The sequence below is a fragment of the Xenia sp. Carnegie-2017 genome, unplaced genomic scaffold, assembly GCF_021976095.1.
Source record: "Xenia sp. Carnegie-2017 unplaced genomic scaffold, XeniaSp_v1 HiC_scaffold_6, whole genome shotgun sequence".
Taxonomy (NCBI): domain Eukaryota; kingdom Metazoa; phylum Cnidaria; class Anthozoa; order Malacalcyonacea; family Xeniidae; genus Xenia; species Xenia sp. Carnegie-2017.
The window spans coordinates 2,821,897-2,843,578 of NW_025813526.1; the positions used below are offsets into that span (position 1 = coordinate 2,821,897).

The following is a 21,682-nucleotide window of genomic DNA, read 5'->3' on the forward strand; positions in this document are numbered from 1 at the left end:
GCGATGATGCTTGAAATAAGTGTCAAGATAATCGATATTAAAGTCCCCAAGGATTAACGTTTCTTTACCTTGCATGGAAGCATTTTCGATATTCATACCCAATTGAACATCGTAATTTTTGTCGGAGTTTGGTGGGCGATAACTGCCACCTATAATGAGACTTCTCTTCGACTTAAATGGGCACAATTCCAACCATAAAACTTCCAACTCGATTGTTTCCAAGTCATGTCTTCTTTTAGCAATTAAATCACGATTAACATATATTGCAATACCACCACCATTTAAAGTTTTCGAAGTACTATTCCGATTTCTTATATATAAGTCAAAGCCAGGTATATTAAACAACTCAGTAGAGGTTTGCGAATTCCAAAACGTTTCATTTATAATCAAAATATCCAGACGTACCTCGTTATAGTCATGGCCAAGGATTTCAATTTGCACTTGTTCAAACTTTGTTTCATTCAGACGGTTTACATTCCATTGGCCTATTCGAAGGCCACGACTTGGTAGACTAAAACAACTATTTCCTTGCGGGGAAGACACAAGATTTTGTGCAGGAACCGGACCTGGATTTAGATGAATGTCGCCATCCAATGCCAGTAATAAATAGCGATGAAGCAAAGATAATATTACAGACGTCATTGCTTGTTTAGACATCACCACAATTGCACAGCCAAATTGAAAGTTACTTGATTTACTTGATTTGTTCGGCGTAAGCAACGACACATTATTCTTCATATTTATAAAACAGGTTTGAGAATGCGATTTTGCCACATAAAAATAGTTTAAATTACAATAGTTTAAATTACAACTTCAAAGACGCGAACAAACAGGACTACGTTGCTGATCTAGAATATGCTTCAAAATACAACAACTTAACGATGCAAACGACAGAAGACAGTCGTCCCAAAATCATCACTATTAACCTCTGCCACAAACCACCAGTTACACTAAACAACGAAGAACTAAGAGCACTTAAAAACCTATAAAACGACGGCCAAATAATAATATTACGAGCTAACAACACCGCAAAACATTTATCATGGACAAATCAGAATACACCGACAGAGCCAAAACCCTCCTACAAGACACCACTACCTACGAACAATTCTGATTATGTTCAATGACCTTCTTAAAACCAACTATTCACCCTCTTGCTTTAAAATCATCGACACTGCATACACCTCATTCTCCTTTAAAATCGAAGAAGCACTCCACATTAACAAAACTAACCCTGACCTCAATGTTCAAGTTTTTAAGTTCAAGTTTATTTTGTTTGTAACACGCTCTCCATTAATTCATCTCATTTCGTTATTATTGTTAATTTATGTATCATATTACTTTTATATAAACTTGTATTATTTATGTAATTACTCATTTATACAGAAGATGGCATCATGAGATGTCAAAACATGTCTATTTTCAAAAAATTTGTGGTCTACAATAAATGCGCATTAGAAATAGTGCTTCTATGAAATTGTAGCAACATACTAATTAGTTATTGCGAAGAAGTGTTTTAGATATTGTATAACTATGGGCCCTCCCGGCTATCATCATAGTAAAATGGTGACTCCTGCACTTAGGACACAGGATGTACGGTTGCACAAAATTTTTTGTATTTTCCCTACATCGAGCAAACATGACTGTTTATTAGTTGATAAGTTGTAAAATGTGGCAAAATATGACTTACATCCGACAATATAAGGTATAGCAATTACAATAAGGAAATAAAAATATTGAAAAATATTTTTACAATTCAATCAGTCAACTGTTGAATTTCTATTTGTTAGCACACTCTCAGAATCAGCACAACAACTTCTTTCATTGAATACACTTCCTCCTTCTTAAATATCTGTTGAAAATCTCTAAAGTGGCTATAACACATGTGTGTCTAGTGATTCTTGTTGAAAACGTAGTTAAACAAAAAAGGAAGTCAATGACAGCATTAAGAAAGAAATACTTAAACAATACTCTTTCACTTTCTACCTTAAAGAATACCGTGCACAAATTATGTCAACAATCATGGTGATAGTCGGCATTTTATGTAGCAACTTACCGTTTTGTTTCACTTTTATATTGACATTAAGTCAATTTTAATATTTTTATAAAATTATATAAATTTTCGAATACGTGATTCGTGATATAAGTTTAGCTACTTCTTTTCAACTATGCCTTTTCAGTTAATCCTTTAACTATATCTTAACAGCTTGTGGATATAACTTCGACTTTTCTTCTTAAGAATGAACTGAATAAGAAAAACATAGTACAGCATTTATTTCGAGAGTTTTATCAAACTTTTCTTCGTTTTCAATTGTACGTAGATATCTTACAGCCACAATCATTTGAAGAATTTATCTTGTTGTAAAGAGTATGGGAAGTCAAGGGCTGGTTTTCATACAACATAATTCCTTTGTAAATGATTGTCGTAATTTAATTGTATTTAATTCTTATTCACAATCAAATATACGTAAGTAAGAAATCTTAATTTTCATATTTTTTGTTTTTCATGGCAACTACGACAGTCACAAATATTTAGGTAAAATGCAACAGCATTTCAGTGACTGGGCTTCGATAACAGTAATTGTCAGCAAATTATGACAAATGTTAAGTAAAATTATAACAACTTCGTCATTTAAAAAGTGTGAATTCTTGTCTCTCTAACGGGTAAGAAGTATGGGAAGTTAATTTGTCACAAACGACTTTAAATTTACTGTACATTTATCATGACCTACAACTTCCATATATAATTGTTTTGAGCCAATCAGCCTTAAAAGGAAGAAGTACCGTCTTTGAAGTTTCATTATCCAAGAATAAAGAAAATAGGACAGCATATACAAAAACATTTTTTCCCAGACAAGCACTTTCGCTTAGTAGATGCAAATACCATTATATTTTCTAACTCTGCTTGCAAATGCCATGTCTGGTGAGGACTTAGGCTTTCCAGCTCATCATTCAAAATATAAAAGCTTGACAGATTCTGACGAAAACTTCAAAATTACTAAGGCTTTTTCATATTTTACAATGTTATTTTTTAACCATGAAGTTATTGGTCATGGTTTGTAATACACGAAGATGGCGAATGAATATTCTAAAATTCATTGTAGTCTGTTACTACATTGTGACTTGTTATTTGTATGATTTCAACCCATGTCAGGCGATAAACTCACATGCGAAAATTCTTGAAAAGAAATGCAATCATGAAAAATATCTGTTGTTAATTGTAACATTTTAGTAAAATATTTAAGCATTATAAACAATTTTTGAATTAGGAAAGCTTTGAAGAACCTTCCAATATTAACGTGCATGCAAGCAATTTTTGTTCGAAACTCGTTTTTTGTCGAAGGAAAATAAAGGTAAAAGATGTAAAGGTTGTTGATAAAATTCCTCTGGGATTTGATCACAAATAGTAGAAATGCTTATTGCAATCAGAGCAACTGAAAATCACTGGTTTTGAATATTTGAAGTTTTCCCACCTAACCACGCCACGCTTTTATGAATAGTTGCTTCCCGTCATTGTCTTGGCTATATTGTTTTCTTTGTTCCAGCCAACAACGAGCACGTGGTGTTAACGGTCGATACTTATTATAGAACTGACGCATCGTTCTAACGCTGTTCAATTTATTGTTACTAGAATATTTCAAAAGATAGACTATGTACAAAATTATTAGTTATATACGTTCTATTCACACTCAGCCAATATGGAAGATTTTAAAGATACAAGGTACTGTATAGATTACTCAAACTCTGTTTAACCAAAAAGCCATTAATGTGAAGGATGTCATACAATGTACTAAAAAATTGTATGAAAATTTGTTATTGTGCGTCATTATTGAGATTAGCATATCGTGTTTCCAAACTATACTTTATACATGATGTTGCTAAAATTGATTGAAATTACAGTGAATTAGGTTCTCCGTAATTGGGTATCACAATCGAATCAATTTTAAGGTATAACTCTTTTCACTTATTTACAAACAGATGACTGACACAATTGTGTCACAGAAACAGTACATACATATATTAAAAATCATTGAAACAATATTTATGTATAGTAGATATTACTAATCAGCTGTTGCTGAACCATGATGGAGAAAGGAAGCACTTCTCCACACCACGCCGTAGTAATTTTACGCGCGCTAAAAATTTTTTAATTAAATTATTTACTCTTCATTAAGAGAAAGAGAAAATTTTAGGTTACTTTTTGAATGTTAAATGTGGAAAGTCTTTAATCCATCAACCGATTTGTGATATGTTTCGTGAGCCTCCAAAAAGCAATGTGCCTTCACCACCCCTGCTAATAATGCATTGTGATTAAAAAATATTACCTTCTGGCTTGGCGTTAAGACCTAGGTCTTTTGCAAGGGAAAGTGGATTATACTGCACATAAACGAACCATATAGGTCACGAAGAAACAAAGGATATGAAAATGAATATGCGTATTTTGATTGAAAAAGGAGTGAAGTTGGTAGAAACAAGCGTGATTGTAACATTAAAGCCGAGTCATATACGAAAAAAATTTCACATACAGCTATTTTAAAAAGTTATGTATGATTAGCTACAATTTAAGAAAGTCGAAACTAATTTCAGAAAAACATTTAACACTGCATGGCGAGTAACGATTGTGCAAGCATCTGCCGTTTTTTCAGAAGAATGAAGAGTCGTTGTTTTTCGAGCTCTTTATCAGCTAAAAGTCTCTGCTCCTCTTGCTCTAAGTATTTTACATACTCACATGATTTCTTCAAAATAAGAACTTTCGGGGCTCGATCGTTATCCTGAAGTTCTGGTAGACTGTCTCGCAGTTTTTGAAACTTTTCTTTGAGTTCCTCGCGCCGCTTTCTCTCCAAAACATTATGAGTTGCACGTGTTGTTTCGCTATCCTCTGAATCATCCGTTGGTTCTTCAACTGCCATATTTTCTAGCGCACCACGACTAAGTGCTCGTCGGAATTTCCGAGTGCGCGTCGTTGGGCTGTCGGGCGTACTTGGTCCGCTTGTCAGATCAAACGGGCTTAATAGACTCATTCGTTCAGTCGAATAATTTGAGTCTGAAAAACAGTAATGTATATATCTTTAGAGATGTGTTTGAGCATTAAAGATTGCTCGACAATATTACTTGAAAGTAAAGTGACAGAAAGTGTGACAGATAAAATACTCTGTGTTGTTCATAAATAATACCGTCTTCACAATAGCAATCTGGATAGAATCTAATTCAATTTGAATTAGTTTGTGCATGGTAGATAAGAGTCTGAACAAAATTTTCTTTTCATAGCAGGCAAATTGCATAGCCCGAAGATGATGACTAGTTGAGTCGAGTGTGCGAGTATTTATAACTTAAGCTTGATTCTTGCACAAATCCTTTCAAAAAACTATTTCAATGGACAAAGAACTTTAGGTTATAAAAGCATTATAAAAAGCAGCGGCTAAACACAATTTTGAGAAACTCGAACACAATTTTGAATGCAATTGTGAAATAAGGCTCACAATAAAACTATGTATGTTGCTTCTCAAGCTCACAATTTCTTTGAGAGTATTTTTTGCTTTTATAGTCCAGTCTTTCACAACTGCAAATTGTCTTCTCCTTTGATTTAATAACATTAAGTATCATGCGTGCAAACGATTTCAACAGCCCACTGAATTCCTTTGTGAAGGTTATTGTAGTGACTTCTTTGTTTATTCGAAAACAAACTCAATCAAAACAGACAAGTACAACCCTACCACCAGGTGGTCTTGACTTTGTGCTGGATTGTGGCAAAATCAGTCTTTTACAACAATCTTCAAAATCATGTAGATATGTGTCTGTACATATTGGGGTTTTCTTCGAGAAAAACCTTTCTTCCAGATTTATCTTTCTTAGCTGTTCTTTCATTAACTATGTAACGTCGTCATTCGAATGTGCAAAAAAATGAGAACTTATTCAAATAATACTAATTTCGATCGAAAATGAAACGTTTTACTTCCAGAAACGTGTTTGTCAAAGTACTACTTTCACAATGATAAAGTTGATAACGGCTTCTTATATTCTTTGTCTGGTGTCTTAGTCTTCCCATATATTAAATTTTTACCTACGGATGGCGAATTTCTTTTAAGAGTGGAAAGGGTTTTAATTCCTTGGATCTGTTCATTTGACTTATTTTGAAATTCAGACCGTGAGATATTTCTTGTCATTGGGCCATTGGCAAGTTTACGCTATTCAAATGACGCAAAACCATTATCACCATGACAGTATTTCAATGACCAACTCAAACAAAGATTTGTATAATCCATTCAACGATAAATGAGCAGGTGTCCGCCAGTAATACCTGCTTAATGATTTGAATAATTAAATTGCTACTCTCGATTGATCGAAAGGCACATTTCATTCAACACGATTCTAACTGAAGTAAGAACTCAAATAACGTATGGCACACTTGAAATATAGCATACCAGTATGTTAGACTCATCACCAAAAGCACTGTTAAATTGTACTTTGTTAACGTCGTCTATTTAAAGGTGTAAACATTTTAGGAATCAAGTACTGCCAAAGTTCTAAACAAACTTTTTTCGATTAATCTTTGGGCTTGATACTGTATTTAATTGCATCATTTTGGAAACGTTGAATGTTGTATGTACCGACCAATTAAAATAAAGTGGGTCTTACCTTTGACGAAGAGAATTGCAGATAAATGTATCTTAGTAAAATATTTTGCATATGATAAATCATAAATGCACGCAAGAGCTTTTTTTGTTGTTATCATTAGTGTAGCAGCAAAATGAAACGTCTTACAATGTTATATGACTCTTCGAATTTTTCTGTATCTAATACTTCACTGCGTACGAGCACGCGGCAGAATCAAGATAAAAATTACTCTAGTGGAACGAAAGTTAATTCGCAGCAGATGCCAAATGACGATTCATTTAGTATCTAAACAGTAATTTCCTCAAAATGAGAAAAGCTTATTGAACGAGGCTACTGTTGGTGAAAATAAACCTTTACCATTAGAAATTATTGTAGTTTTGTCCAGCGAAATATTTGTGATGTAACAGTTTGCGCATAATCAAAGTCCTACACTAACGCGTGTTTAATCATTTAAAAGATTTCGAAGCTTTTAGATTAAGACTTAAATATTATCGACGTCTTGATTAAAAACCAAAAGATGCATATACAAACATCTTCATTATCAATAACAAGAAATGATTTTGAGGTTCCAATATCATTCAGGAAGACCCGAAAGGCACGTTAAGTGCTTTTAAGCTTACGCCTTGGTAATTTTGAGCATAACTTAACAAGGTAATTTAAAGTTTCGGTTGCTTTGCACAGTAATCAACGCGTGTATGTCAATGCTTAGTAATCTGATTTTTCCGACACTTAAACGCCAGAATTTTGTCTACTATACTTTAGCAAAAAGTGCGGAGGACTGTTTGAAATTGGCTTTGATTCAAGCGGATGCCGCGTCAATAACGCTAAGCTATTTCGAAAGCAAGAGGCGTAAGCCACACGCGTGCCGAAACTCTGCACTATCGATTACGATTAAAACGAACAGAGTGTAAATTTCCTGTTTTGTACGATATCAAATGGACAATATTTACGTAGAGATTGGAAAAATTTGGAAAATATACTACGGGCAATTAAGTATCTTTGTCATTGATACAAACAGCGAATGCTTCTCCTATGTCTATTACTATTATAACATCAAAAGAACATACGCGCGCGCGTGCAAGCGACAATACCGTTTGTTTTAAAGAAAATTTAATAAACTTGAGGCTAAATATAGATGTATAATTCGTTTTAAGTGTTAATTTGAGCGTCTGACATATCAAATATTATTGTTTGCGTGTTTTGAGAGAAGTTTTCATCGCACGTTTAGAGCGGGTGCAGTTTTGAAACAAAGTGATTGAGATTCAACGACAAGCCAAATTATTATCCTCAGTTAGAAAAACTGGTTAGCACGCGCGAAGTGACTCGTGTCACAGAAATTTTAATGCGTTTTGTATACAAAAGCAGATATCATACCCAGCAGAGTGAGAAGCCATATAGTCATTTGGAGATTTGGTACAGCACATGAAATGACATCAAAAAGCATTTGATAGTTAGCGCCTGTAATTTGGAATATTTTTCAAGACACGCTTAAATACCTTTGCATGAAAGCCATAGTTTAATTATAAATAAACCAAAATTATATACAAGAGCGCTCTCCCTGTTTGCAAGTTCTCTTCAGGGTAAGCATATTTACATCCCGAAAGATTTAAAATAAATTATTGTTTGCGTTTCACAGCAGACTCAGCTGTCTAGTAAAAGCACGCAAGACTTGACACGAAAGAAACCTAGCCACTTGGAGTACGCCTTACGGGCATATGCACCAATTTGGAGCGAAGGGTAAAGTTTGAGTAAGGCGTGCTCTCTGATAGTATAGAATTTTGAAGCACATATTTACCCTTAGAGTAAATCAAAGAGTTACGTAAAAGGTAAATTTGCATTCTAATACCACTGTAGTTTATAGCTGTTATTTACATGCAATTCTATTGTCCGAACCATAAAATTTTTGGGACATGAAATTAACACAGGAATGATATGGTGAGCGAGCGCTAAAGTGCGTTTAAACAAATGCAGATATTTAGAGTATTGAAAATTCAACAGTGTTTGTCATTCGTGTTTTTCTAGCTACAAAATGTAGCGTAACTGAAATGAGCTTAATTCATTGAATTCATTCTGAACAATCGTCAAAGAAATTTTTCTTTACCTGAATTAAAAGTGGAAGGAGTTGGTGCTGTTGAATGTTCTCGCGTGACAAGATGTCCCATCGTGTTGAGTGGTTGAATTGGATTTGCGTTTACGGTAAATATAAACGACTGACTGTAAGCAGGCGATCTCACAATTTGGTCGGAAATGTGAACTGTGCGTATACCGTGTGATATATAGCTGACATCAGACCGACTGTCGTACTGTATCTCACATGCATGAACTTGCCTTTGTGTCGTTGGCTGAGCTGTTGATTCAGGGTTTTGTTGATGTGTTTGCGCTGAATGCATTTGTATCCACATGGAATCATCAAATATGGTGGGCGATGTCAACTTCTGCATTTCGTCGTCACTGATTTCCAAGACTGGCAGTGTGTCATCATTGTCGACCAGTTCATCTGGCAGATCATCTGGTACGACTTGAAAGTTGCTCTGTGCGAGTGTCGGTGTCTGTACAAACTCTGGAAAACCTTGGTAGGACAGCTCTTCTGGTGAACACGGTGGCGTTGGAAGGAGACTCTGTCCATTTTTCCATATGTCTTCCTTCATGCCTCCCTCATAAGTGTTCTCGTAGCTAGACTCGTAGAGCAATGACATTCGAGGTTCAAGCATATGACTTTCCGGGCGTTCGAAAAACATTTTCTAAAAGAAAATGAGGGTGTCAGTGAACTGACGAGCTTAAGAGGCAGTGTAATGATGAGCGTGTGCGTGTTGAATTTATTTAAACACGATAAAAACGCAAAAATGCATAAACAATTTAATCTCTTGATGCGTATATCGGATTTACCATATCGGCCAATCTCTGAGTAAGCTTATGATGGAGTTTGATAAATGGAAGATTAAATATTGAAATTTATAAAAAAGAACGAATCATAAAGTCATTTTCAACCGGCATGAACTTTCTTAATGCATAAAATATTGTTTACTTTACCTCGAAATATTTGTTGTACCTTTTCTCACTTCTCGACTGCCTACAGTCTCGCACGCACAACCTTGTATGACGTTTGGGAGTCAACTAACCACCGTGGGTGATTTGAGAGTGTATTAATTCATTGCTCTTGAATCCAATGACTTATATTTGCATATCTGAAACAAAAGGGCAGCTTTGTCTATTCTTAGCATTTCAAAGACTTTTCTCAATACGTCTTGCATGTTTTTGCAATATGCAAATTTATTTTCTTTCGCATACAATTCGCTGTTACCAAGCACCAGTGATGCTAACTTCAATAGTAGCTAAGTTTTGTTAAATACACCACAACCAAAACATTTTCGATGGCTTCCGGTTTTGATTTACTCCGAAAGCTATTCGTCTGTTAATGACATATATACTGTAAAGGACACTGGGTTTGTCAATTATTGATGTGCTGACACAAAATTCTTACTGAATAGAACACCAGTGATGGCGCCAAAGGTACCATACCTCAACGGGCCATACAAACTTTAATAGCATGTACTTTTTTATTTATTCATTCACATACATGGAATGAAGAGTTTTTGATTTATATATACGTTTATGTGTCATATCTCTCATATTATCAACTGAATGCTGTTTTGTATCGTCTTCTTCGTAATATAAGCATTATGCAGTTTATTCTTTATAATAGCGTTAATGTAATATATGCAAATCGTGGAATAGACTCGTTATGAAACCACTTTGAATTCAAGCGTCGTGTTTGCCCACAAAAGACTTCTTACTTAAATAACATGCCTGAAAATATTATAATGTTATATTTTATACATTAATAACAAGCATTTTTGATATTCAAGTCTGACGTTCAAACGGATTCTTGAAACTTTTATTATGAAACGTACGGCTCCAATTATACGATTAATCAATAATATTTATATTGTTACATATCATGTCTATACTTTACCAAACCGATAAACACAGTTTGCTTCAGGTTTTAAGAAATTTCTTTCTAAAAGAATGCTAAATGGTTATGATTCTTGTACTAATCTTACTAAACTGACTAAAGCATCACAATAAATGATTATGTTAAGTTTGGCACGTGTCACCCGGAATGAGATTTTTAAATATATGGAACGACAGATTTACATGACATACATTCAACACCTGTTTAAATACGAGCTACTTGAATTCATCGTTGTTTGATCGGCGAATACCAGGCAATGTACACATACTTATGGCTGTCACTACTGTTTCAAGATAATTATCTGGTTTGCTCGACTTCATCAATCGTTACGTGGGTAGTTCATTTCATGCTTGTGTGGATAATATACAATTATCTGGAATTAATAGCGATTATTACATGTAGTCTATCTTATCTTTAGAAATTAAATGCAAGCAATGATCAGTTTTGAATAACAAAGTTGGGCATTAAAGATCTTAAATGCAACGCGTGGCGTATTTGCGAATGTTTACAAATTCTTATTGGCAAGAAGTTCACTGGTTAACTCCTATCAAATATTTGACTATGTAATTAGCTTTGCAAAACGGCTTTTACTTGCAAATTATATGAGATGGAAATGTAATCAAACAAATGCCAATTTGCGTGAAAAAGGTATTGTTGCAAGGCTAAAATATTGTTGCAAGGCTTTGCCATAAAAAGCTTGTCAATTTGATCACTTTCACTCACATGAATACATGCAAAGAGTACAAAGGTCAGCCTTAATTTACATGAGCCGATCTTGTGTTCCATATTTATCACTATATCAACTCGTTCCCAATCTTTTATCGTGTTGTCCTATCCTATTGAACGGTCGTTTGAAAATCTGGCATAACCTTCATGTATCTATATGTGATGGTGACACCATTTTCTATAGCAAATTTTTTTCTAGCTAACAAGACCAACTTGTATTGACCACAAATTTATTTTAAAATGCGGGAAAAGGAATTAAAAGATACTGGACGAAACAATTAGCTCTGAATATAACAATTTTCTGACAAATAAGAAGACGCCAATATTATAAAGGAGAAAATAATTTAAAAAACACTAAGAAATATACATCATTGATCTGAAAGAGGTGAATAAATTCTTATTTGCTTTAAAAATCTACGATCCACGTTCTATGTAATGGACGCCAGCAGCTTTTTCACGCGGATATAGTTGAGGCTTTCAGTTGTTTCTGACAAATTCCTCAGTCTCACAAAATACAAAATCAGTCAAAATGTGATCAAAAAAGTTGCAAAAGACTACAAGTAAACAAGATCGTATCTTGTAGAGCTTGTGCAAAGTTTTTATACTTTTTGGAATACTAAACTGAAAGGATATAACGAAACAAACAAAAAATCCGCGTGGAATGTAGTTGCTACGCAGAAGTTGAAGGTTAGTTTGGAAAAATAATAACTCGTATTTGACAATGTACATGTAGTAAACATCTTTAAATTTCTTTAGTTTTATATTTATCTTTAGTCTTAACATAATTTGCGTTTTTAGTTAGTATTTGCCGTGCAAAGTAGAAAAACATTGGAGATACTTACAGAAATGAAAACAGGAACGCCGGAACGTGTTAACTTGGGGGGGGGGGATATTCATATATGCGTGTTTTGCCTTATCATAGACGTTCTGGCGTCCACATTTACCAGAGTGCAGGTTGTTTAGTGTCGTAAGCTAAAACTATCGTAACTCATCAAATGGTGAATATTCCAGCTCATGTAAAAAAAACCCTCAGTTATACCAGTTAAAAAGCAACTTCATGTCGAAGAGCCTATTGATATAAGAACCGAACTAGAGTTAAAGTTTTTAAATTATTTAAAGAGACGGGTAGAAACTCGTTGAAATACATCAAAATCTGAAAATGAAATTTTCGTAGAAGTCTTGTACCATCTCTTGATCGTCTAGATTATAGGTATCAAAGCACATCATAAGTCCAAAGCAAAAATCTAACAGCTTTATTTTGTTCTAAATTGTCATGTCAAGTTATGTAGTGTGTGATGTGTTATATTATAGATTATAAGATTATAACTGATATTATTAAATTGATGGAAAATACGTCGATAGTTAAAAATTGTGGTTTCTGTGGAAATCCTGTACGTAAAACTAAAATACTATAGTCATGTCAAGGGAACACTTTCTCACCGCAATGCATCATTGCGGTAGGATGTAGGTAAAAACAAAACTCTAGAAACGGAATGGCGAAGTTGCAAGTCATGTAAATGCCTAAAACCACTTCCTAATAATTATATACAAATATAAATGCAAGCGTTGGTTCGGGGTTTCGGAAAAGTTGACGTTATTGGTGTATGAATTGGTCATACAAATTTGAGTCATACAAGTTAGCAGTCGTATTGCAGAAGGCAATAAAGTTCTAAAACTCAGTTTAAGGATTGACGGTTGTCCGTATTCTTAACGATATCAATTCAAACATTCCGTATCGCGAAGAACCAACGTTTGGAAATCCGTAACGTAAAAATCGTTCACAACCACTGTAAATATCCTATCGAAGTGTTAAATATAATTGTCAAAATACAGTCCCATCTTTCGAGTGAAGTTTTGAGAACAGTGAGCCAGCACTTCGTACAGATTGTGCGAAACATTTTTCTAGATATAGAGTTTGCAAATAATTAATACAACAACAATAACTAACGGACAATTTTTAGTCGTGATCTTTAAAATACCGTTAAAAACAAGTGTCTTTGTGTTAGTTTTCCTTCTATATACTCTTTATCATCAACTTTACCTTGTTCACAATCATTTTTTTTAAATGACATTGTCACCAATTTATTGTTTGTTGATCATTATTTTGACAATTTCTTGTCTTTACTATTGTTAGATATGCAGTCAACTACATTCCATTACCAAAGTAATTCACCTTCAGGTGAGTTAAAACATTGCTTAAAGCTTTGTCAAATATTTTTGGCAACTCTTGAAAACGTGTTTGTTCTGAAATTACGTATTATACATGCAAATGCTGTCAGATGCAGCTTCTGACTTCCACCCACCATTTTAATGACTTTTAATTGCTGTCAGTGTAGTCATGAAGATAATACCGTGTTGCTATTCCATTGTTTGCATCCTTCATCAACATGCAAAATTATTTTGCATTATTATGCAAAACTACTATTGCTTGTGTAATTTCATTTGCTAACTCAGTTTTTGCAATTGTATGTCTTTGCAGTATGCAAAATCACGATGCAGCAGAATACCAAACTTATTTTGTAGTGTCCCACCAAACTCCGTAAAGTTGAAATTTAAAGTTCTGTTACTTCATCAAAGAAACCGCCACCCGATTATGTCTTCATAACATTAGGCTTCACAGGGAATGCCTGATTGCCAACAACTACTTATAGCTATTTTTATCACATCCCTGGAGAATTGTGTTCTCTGGGAAAAAACGTTGACTTGTTTCATAAGCTCCATATACCAACCATATTGTTTTCAAAGAATTTCTCCATGAGCAATACAACTGTTGTAATTTACCATTCTTTAGGCTTTATTTAACTATAAAAAACAACTTAAATGCTACAAACAATAATATGGCGGATAAACATAAGAGTGAGTACCGCTGGTCATAAAGTACCGCAGATAGTGGCACAGGGATACCAATGCCAACAAGACAATATTAAAACATTCTCCCTCCCTTAAACAGAACTGATGATAACACTTATGAGTTCAAAGTTTAGAGTCTATTCGTCTTCAAAACCATAACGGGTTGGTGGTTTTACGTCACGCACTGAGCGCCTCAGAGGGGCATGTGGCTGTCCCAATTCAGTTAAAATACTCTCCTTCTCAACTGGTTGATGCTCAGCCGGAACATGTGCCTGGTCCTTTCCCTCTGCAATAGGCGGCACGGTGGCAGGGATGGTGTGATTGTGAGCTGGGGGCCATGGTGCCAGATCTCTCAGTGATACCGTTGATTCTCTGCCGTCCAAATATTTAATATGGGCATAAGTAGGGTTAGCTTCCTTCAACTCTACCTGGTCAACAAGTGGGTCATTCTTGCTTGTTCTCATATATCGGCGGAGCAGAACCGGTCCGGGGGACTGTAACCAGGTGAGAAGTGAAGTACCATGTGTCGAACGGCGTTGGAAGCCAAAAACTCTCTCATGTGGAGTTGAGTTGGTGGCAGTGGAGAGGAGAGACCTTGCTGAATGAAGCGCGTCAGGGAGTACCATTTCTCATTTACTGTCCGGCAGGCTTGCTGACTTGAGAGATAAGCGAATAGCTTTCCACACTATACCGTTATAGCGTTCTACTTGGCCATTGCCTATCGGGTGGTAGGGTGTAGTTCGGCTCTTGGCGATGCCTCTCTGAGAGAGGTATTCTTTAAGTTCCTGAGACATGAATGAGGCACCTCGGTCTGAATGGATGAAACCTGGCGTCTCACACAGAGTGAATAACTGATCCAAGCATCTGATAACGGTTGATAAACTCATGTTTGGGTAGGCAAAAGCAAAAGGGAAGCGTGAATACTCATCCACGACTGTTAGCATATAGGGATTATCAGTAGTCGTAGGTAGTGGACCTTTAAAGTCCACGCTGAGTCACTCCATAGGTCGGGTAGCCTTGATGAGGACTCCTTGCTGTAGTTTGTAAAATTGGGGCTTGAGCTCAGCACAGACCCTACAACCAGAAAACACCCTCTTCACTTCTTCTGTAGAGTAAGAGAGGTTTTTCGACCTTATGAAATGTAACAATCGGGTGACACCTGGGTGGCATAGAGCAGCGTGTATCTCAGTAAGGCTAGCTGCAGGTATGGAAGCTGTGAAAGCCCGGGTAAATGAGTCGGGAGCAGCGTTATCCTTACCGGGCGGTATTTTATGGTGTAGCTAAAAGAAGCTAGTTCTAGCATCCAGTCCTGGATTTTAGTGTTCTTTACTTTGGTGCGTCTTCGGTTGTAAAACATGAAGGCGACTGACTGCTGATCGGTTTTGAGTGTAAAATGTTTGCCTGCGAGAAAATGTTGCCACTTTCTGACAGCTTCAATTATGGCCATTGCTTCCTTCTCTACCGCAGGATAGTGGAGCTCACTCCCTTGGAGGGTCTTGGACATAAACGCTACAGGTCTGCCTCCTTGATTTAGTGTAGAAGACAGGGCAGTTTCTGAAGCATCAGTCTCTACAACGAAGGGGAGGCTCTCGTCAATAGAGTGTAATGACGCTTTCTGCAGCTCGTCCTTCAGCATTGTGAATGCATTCAGGGCATCGCCATCAAGTGGAAATGAGGTTGCTTGTAGTAGCGGTTGTACTTTGTCAGAATAGTTTGGTATCCATTTTGCGTAGTATGGAAACATACCGATAACTCTTTTCAAGGATTTGGAATTTTCGGGTGGAGGGAAGCTTTTTAGTGGACGAAGCCTTTCCTGGTCTGGGGCGATGACACCATTCCCTATACAGTAACCAAGTAGATTGATAGAAGACTTGGACTCTACTGTCTTGTTTTCATTCAAAGTGAGGTTTCGGCGCTTTACAGCCTCTCTGAATTTCCTCACATTTTCGTCGTGCCCGTGCTGATCGTAGCCTGCAACAGTTATATTATCGAGGTAAGGAAATGTATCTTTCAGGCCCTCCTCTTCTACGAACTTGTCCATCGCTCTTTGGAAAACTGCGACGCCGTTGTTTACTCCAAAGGGGATACAACAGAACTTGTAAAGCTTACCATTGGCCTCGAAACCGGTAAATTTTCGGTCGGCTTTCTTGATCGGTACCTGGTGATAGGCACTCCTTAAGTCGAACGTTGAGAAGACTCTATATGAAGCTAGGTTGTTTACCATGTTGTCGATACGGGGTAGCGGGTATGCATCGAGTTCCGTGTAGAGGTTGACGGTTTGAGAATAATCAATGCAAAGCCGCTTCTTGTGTCGTTATAGTGGGTCCTTTGATACGACGACTTGAGCCCTCCAGGGCGAGGTGCTAGGTTCGATTATGCCTTCAATGAGTAGGTGGTTAATTTCTTGTTTGATAAATTCCTGGTCCTCCTTGCTGAATTTCCGCGACTTGCTTGCGATAGGCTTACATTCAGGGAGGAGGTTCGCGAAGAGGGATGGTTCCTCAATAGATGCTGCTCCAAGAGCACATACAGGTATCCCGTTGGGTACTTTAAGTACGGGCTTTTCACCACCAAACTCAATGACAACACTTTTATGTTCCCTTTGAAAGTCCTGGCCAAGGATGACATCACTACAGAGATCCTTCAGTACCCTAGACGCACAGATGAATAACACTGGTGGCCTAGTTGGATGTCAACAAAGCAATGGCCAAGGACTTTGGCTTTAAGTGATGTGAGAGCCATAGGTAAACTGTCATCTGACTTGAGTAATTTGAGGTTGAGCTGGTTAGCTACCTTGTCGTTGATGTAGCTATCTGAACTCCCAGAGTCAACAAGGGCAGTAAGAATAGTACTGTTGACACTGACTTTGGTGGATGCTAGCATAAGGCTCTTTGGACAGGCGGCACTTATGGAGCAGAGTGAGGCAGATCTTATTGATGCTGTAGTCTTAGTCCATTTTACAGCCTGAGACTGGCAAGCTTTAGCGTAATGGCCAGTTTTACCACAATTGTTGCAGACACAACTGCGTGCAGGGCACTCCTTTCTATTGTGAATAGGGCAGCCACAGAAATAACACTTTCTTTGGGGTTTGACTGCTGCTGACACATGGTTATCACTTGGTAAAGGATACTCTCCACCACTTTCAGTAGAAATAGAAGCTGCCGAGTTTTCGGTTGGAGCATAGGCTTCAGAGTTTTTCTGGGCTAAGTCTAACGCGTTGGCCTGATCAAACGCCGCCTTCAAGTCGAGTTGCCTGTTCTCCAGAAGTCGTTGGCGGATCAGTGGTGATAGAAGACCATTAATAAATGAGTCACGGACTAATTCCTCCCTATACTGTTCTGCAGTCACACTTCTCACGTCACAATCCTTGCTTAACTTTTTAAGTTCCTGTAGGAACTCTGTAAGCGACTCACCAGGCTTTTGGCGCCTTGTAGCAAGTAGATAACGTGCAAATATTTCATTCGGAGGCTTGATATACAGATTATTTAGTGCTTCAATAGACGAGTCGAAGTCCTGACAATCTTCGATGTAATCGTAAACGTTGTGAGAGACATAATTGATGAGAGTACGGTGTTTGTTTGAGACTTTATCGCCGCATTCTTGAATGAAGTTGTTGAACGTTCGGAGCCAATGTTTCCACTCTTTCGCGGCTGACGGCGAATTTGGGTCCAAGTCGAGACGTTGCGGTTTCACTGTCGTTTCCATATTGAAGAATTTAAATAAAGTTAAATAAATTGTTGTAATTTACCATTCTTTAGGCTTTATTTAACTTTAAAAAACAACTTAAATGCTACAAACAATATGGCGGATAAACATAAGAGTGAGTACCGCTGGTCATAAAGTACCGCAGATAGTGGCACAGAGAGACCAATGCCAACAAAACAATATTACAGCAACAACCACAGTTTCAATATCTACAAAATGATGCATTATCACATACGGCGAGCAATACAATACTTTTTTTTCTTTGTAGTCAAAGTATTCTGATCCAGATCTAGCAGGGCCTTGCATCACAATATGTTTTTTTATCAAGTGCACCCAAACAATTTATGAAGTTTCACATCAGTTCAAATTGGTCAATTTAGCCGTGCACTAGGGCGTGGCTTGCGTAAGCCCTTGAAGATCGACATGGCCAAGAAAGTTAAAGTTTATTAAGTTTGGGTGTGGCTACACTAAGATTATGTTTTTGACAAGTTTACTATAGGAAAAGCATTCATTTCAACAAGTTTATTCTCTCGATGATCCTGCAACGGACTTCTTCCAGCCATCTTAGAACAAAGATGCGATGGCACACTTCCAGTTACCGAATGGTGAGTTTAGCACAGTGTACTTTTTCAAATTTGTATCTGACTACTTGCACCACTTTGAGTTACTAGTACATCAAGAATTCATTTGTCTTTACAATTCACTTGTATTTACAGGTGCACCTATCAATTCGACTATGTAGAGTTGCTGGAAAGGGCACCAGAGTATAGGTGCTGCAAGAAAATGGGACCTGCTATGCAAATATGTGCTATGATGGCAGCATTGAGAAATTGAAGTGTTTAACTCAGCATGAAGATTTTGGCCATATGATGCACCATTCAGTTCTTTAAACTGTTGGACCGTTGTTAAGAGACAGAAACGGACGTGCCTATCGCCGTAGAATATCGCAATCAATAAACGAGTGAAATCACTTTTCAATCACACTTGAAATTTGTTAATACTTGATTAATGTCTTCATTTTTTGTAGGTATTTGACAGCTGCTGCATATCAATAGCTAATTAAATGGTTATATGGGTGACTGGGGTGGGAAAACATTAAACCTTTGCCTGGATGTGCTTATCATCATATAATAAAAACATATCCAACAAGCAAAAAAACAGGCTATATGACTTTAGAGGAGCGCTCGTAGAATGTCAATGATAATAGTTAAATGTGGATATATGAAAAAGTTTCATATAATCATGTTTTGGAGTAAAAATATGGCACCATCAGCTCATACAGTAATAATTTCATCATTTGGTGCCCCCTTCCCCTATATTGTTAAGCAGTACTTTTTGTACTTTGAAGTCTAAATTCAAACAATGTGTTAATTTTTTTCATTTTGATTTCTAAGTACTCTTCATGAGTCTCTTCAACTTCTATCTCATTCACCTCAAAAAAACAACAACAACACAATACAACTAATTAATAAAAGCATAAATAAAAAGAGACAAAATATGAAGCAACATCGCCCTAATCATGGTCATCTCTACACTAGATTTAAGATAAGAGACCCAAGTATGATATTTCTTTCAATAATATTTTCACAAAGCTATTTGGATATTTGTCACAAAAATTCTGGTATAATACATACCTTTGTTTAATGATACTAATGCTGTACATTGCAAACTTCCATGATGATACATCAGTGCCCTGATGGGGAGGCTAAGAGGGTGCTATCACTTGCCCAAGGTGAACCCTCGGGCTAGTGGAGGGAAGGAAATGCCCTACTACTCCATTTAAGACAGGCCCCAAACAATGTCTGACCACTGCCCTTAAAATGTCTCTTATTGTTTTCTAGTAAGGCATTGTCCTCGAGGGTGTTCTTTCATTGAACTTTTACACTTGGCACATTTTCTAATATTTTGCGACTTTTTATGAAGCAGGTTTTGCTGTTCTTTGGCTGTTAACTCTTCCACCTTCTGTCTTTGCTCTTCCACTGTGTAATGAATGAAATCCATTAATTTTCTACATTAAAAGTAAATAATATATTTGGGCACTTACTGCTCGGATAAAGTGTGTGACTGTCACACTTTTGTCTTCAGAGTACTTCTTTATTGCTTCCGCTTTGGTTATTTTATTTTTAAATTGACTACATAAAGGCTCAGGTGCTTTGTTTTTCTACTTCTCCATTATACATGACAAGTCGTTTTCAGAGGATGAGAAAAGAATACTCTTCACTTGATCAACATAAGATGAAATGTATCAAGATAATAAAGTATTACCAACCACCAAAAAGCATTAATTTTATGTGACATGTTACGAACGTCTCGACTAATATTAAAATGGCTGCTTTTGGTTCAATTGCTCGTAAAAAAAGGAGTAAAACTTTGTAGAGAATTTGTTATCAATTTTTGAGATATTTATTCAATACACTAATAATTCTGATATAAACGTTATAATATAAATGTTAAGTGTTCAAACTTATCTAGCCCAACTGCTTTCAGTGACTCTTTCGTTGACGGTTATAATGTTCTGGTTTTTTAGTTATTTCGTAGATGGTTCGTTTTCTTTTGTTAAGTTCTTTTTGGGTTTCTCTTTTGTTTAATTTTTACTTGTGAATTTCTTTTGATGTGGACTTGTACTGAGTACCAACATCACTAAAGCTTTCGTTTCTCTGCTTATAAGCGATCGTACAGTGACGTAGGACTAGCCGCCTGTGCGTAAACTGTGGTCAGTTGATTAAACACGTGCTATGCGATGTCTATGGTCAGTAGGTTGACCACGTCTTAATCGCAAGCTTTTCCTGTTATTGTGGTTATTATACACATGCATGTATGAGGCATTTTACAAAGATCACTAACCAGTTAACTAATAATATTTTTAAGTATAAAATATGACAATAATAAATATAACTTACATGATTAATGATTATCGTGTAACAGACACTAGAAAATAAAATTTACCCTAAGAAGGCTTGATTGAAACTTCGCGAACTACTTCTTTGCCTAATATATACTTTGGAAAATAAATATTATAAACGACTTGCCCATCTTTTGTTTCTCTTGAAAGACGATGAACATTTTCATTAAAGTGCGAAATGTCTAAAATAAATAAACACATATATCTTCATGAAGATAAACAATAAAATAAAATTAATAAAATTACCTGCAAGCTTTTCCAAGTCACGAATAATGGTTCATTTCTAGATCAGAAGCTTTACAGTTAAAGCAGAATCTTTTGAAGAGTTGAACGAGTTGGTCATGACACACTAAAAATATTGGCTGATCATTTGAGTCAGTTGTTTCATCAACACTAATGATTGAATATAAAGATTCAAGACATATTCTCACTAAATACAAGTGAATTAAATCCCTGCACAAGGATAACTCAAAGTCTACGAAGCAAGACAACAAAATATGAATAATGAGGCGAAATAGCAATACAACATGAGAAGACGTTCCAGAGATACTAACAATCAAAGCTGAGACAGATATAAGACATATCTTATCCAAACAAGAAAACTAAATGCCAAAGAAACAAGCGACATAAAGACAATAGTGCTCTGCGAGGAGAAATAGAAGAGCTGAATAGGAACTAAAGTACACAAGGAGAATCATGGAGAAATGAAACGAATATTGATTAATCGATGCTTTATATAAAATGATGATTTTAATTATTCAAGAATAAATCAAAGTAAATAATCACATAGAGCATAACGAAAGATTAAAGTACAATGGAAAATGAACAATTGCTTTTGTATATTGGAGCTTTATTTACAACTTGAAGACAAAAAGGAATCGTTGACTACTTTATGCATAAAATCTCAATTT

At 36.1% G+C, this 21,682-nt stretch overlaps 1 protein-coding gene across 3 annotated transcripts; it reads right to left on the reverse strand.

Moving 5' to 3' along the window:
- Positions 1–3,601: 3,601 nt before the first annotated feature.
- LOC124457878 (myc proto-oncogene protein-like) lies at positions 3,602–9,781 on the reverse strand. 3 transcript variants are annotated; one of them, XM_047008046.1, is made up of 4 exons: positions 9,646–9,781; positions 8,717–9,356; positions 4,730–5,044; positions 3,602–4,136 (listed from the first exon to the last, which is right to left on the reverse strand). In XM_047008046.1, exons 2-4 carry the CDS (start codon positions 9,351–9,353, stop codon positions 4,066–4,068), a joined length of 1,023 nt encoding a protein of 340 aa, XP_046864002.1. In that variant the 5' UTR covers positions 9,354–9,356; positions 9,646–9,781; the 3' UTR covers positions 3,602–4,065. The 3 variants fall into 3 exon arrangements, with proteins under 3 accessions (XP_046864002.1, XP_046864001.1, XP_046864000.1); XM_047008045.1 differs by having other exon boundaries at positions 3,997–4,291; XM_047008044.1 differs by lacking the exon at positions 3,602–4,136 and having other exon boundaries at positions 4,485–5,044; positions 9,646–9,780.
- Between the last annotated feature and the right edge of the window lie 11,901 nt (positions 9,782–21,682).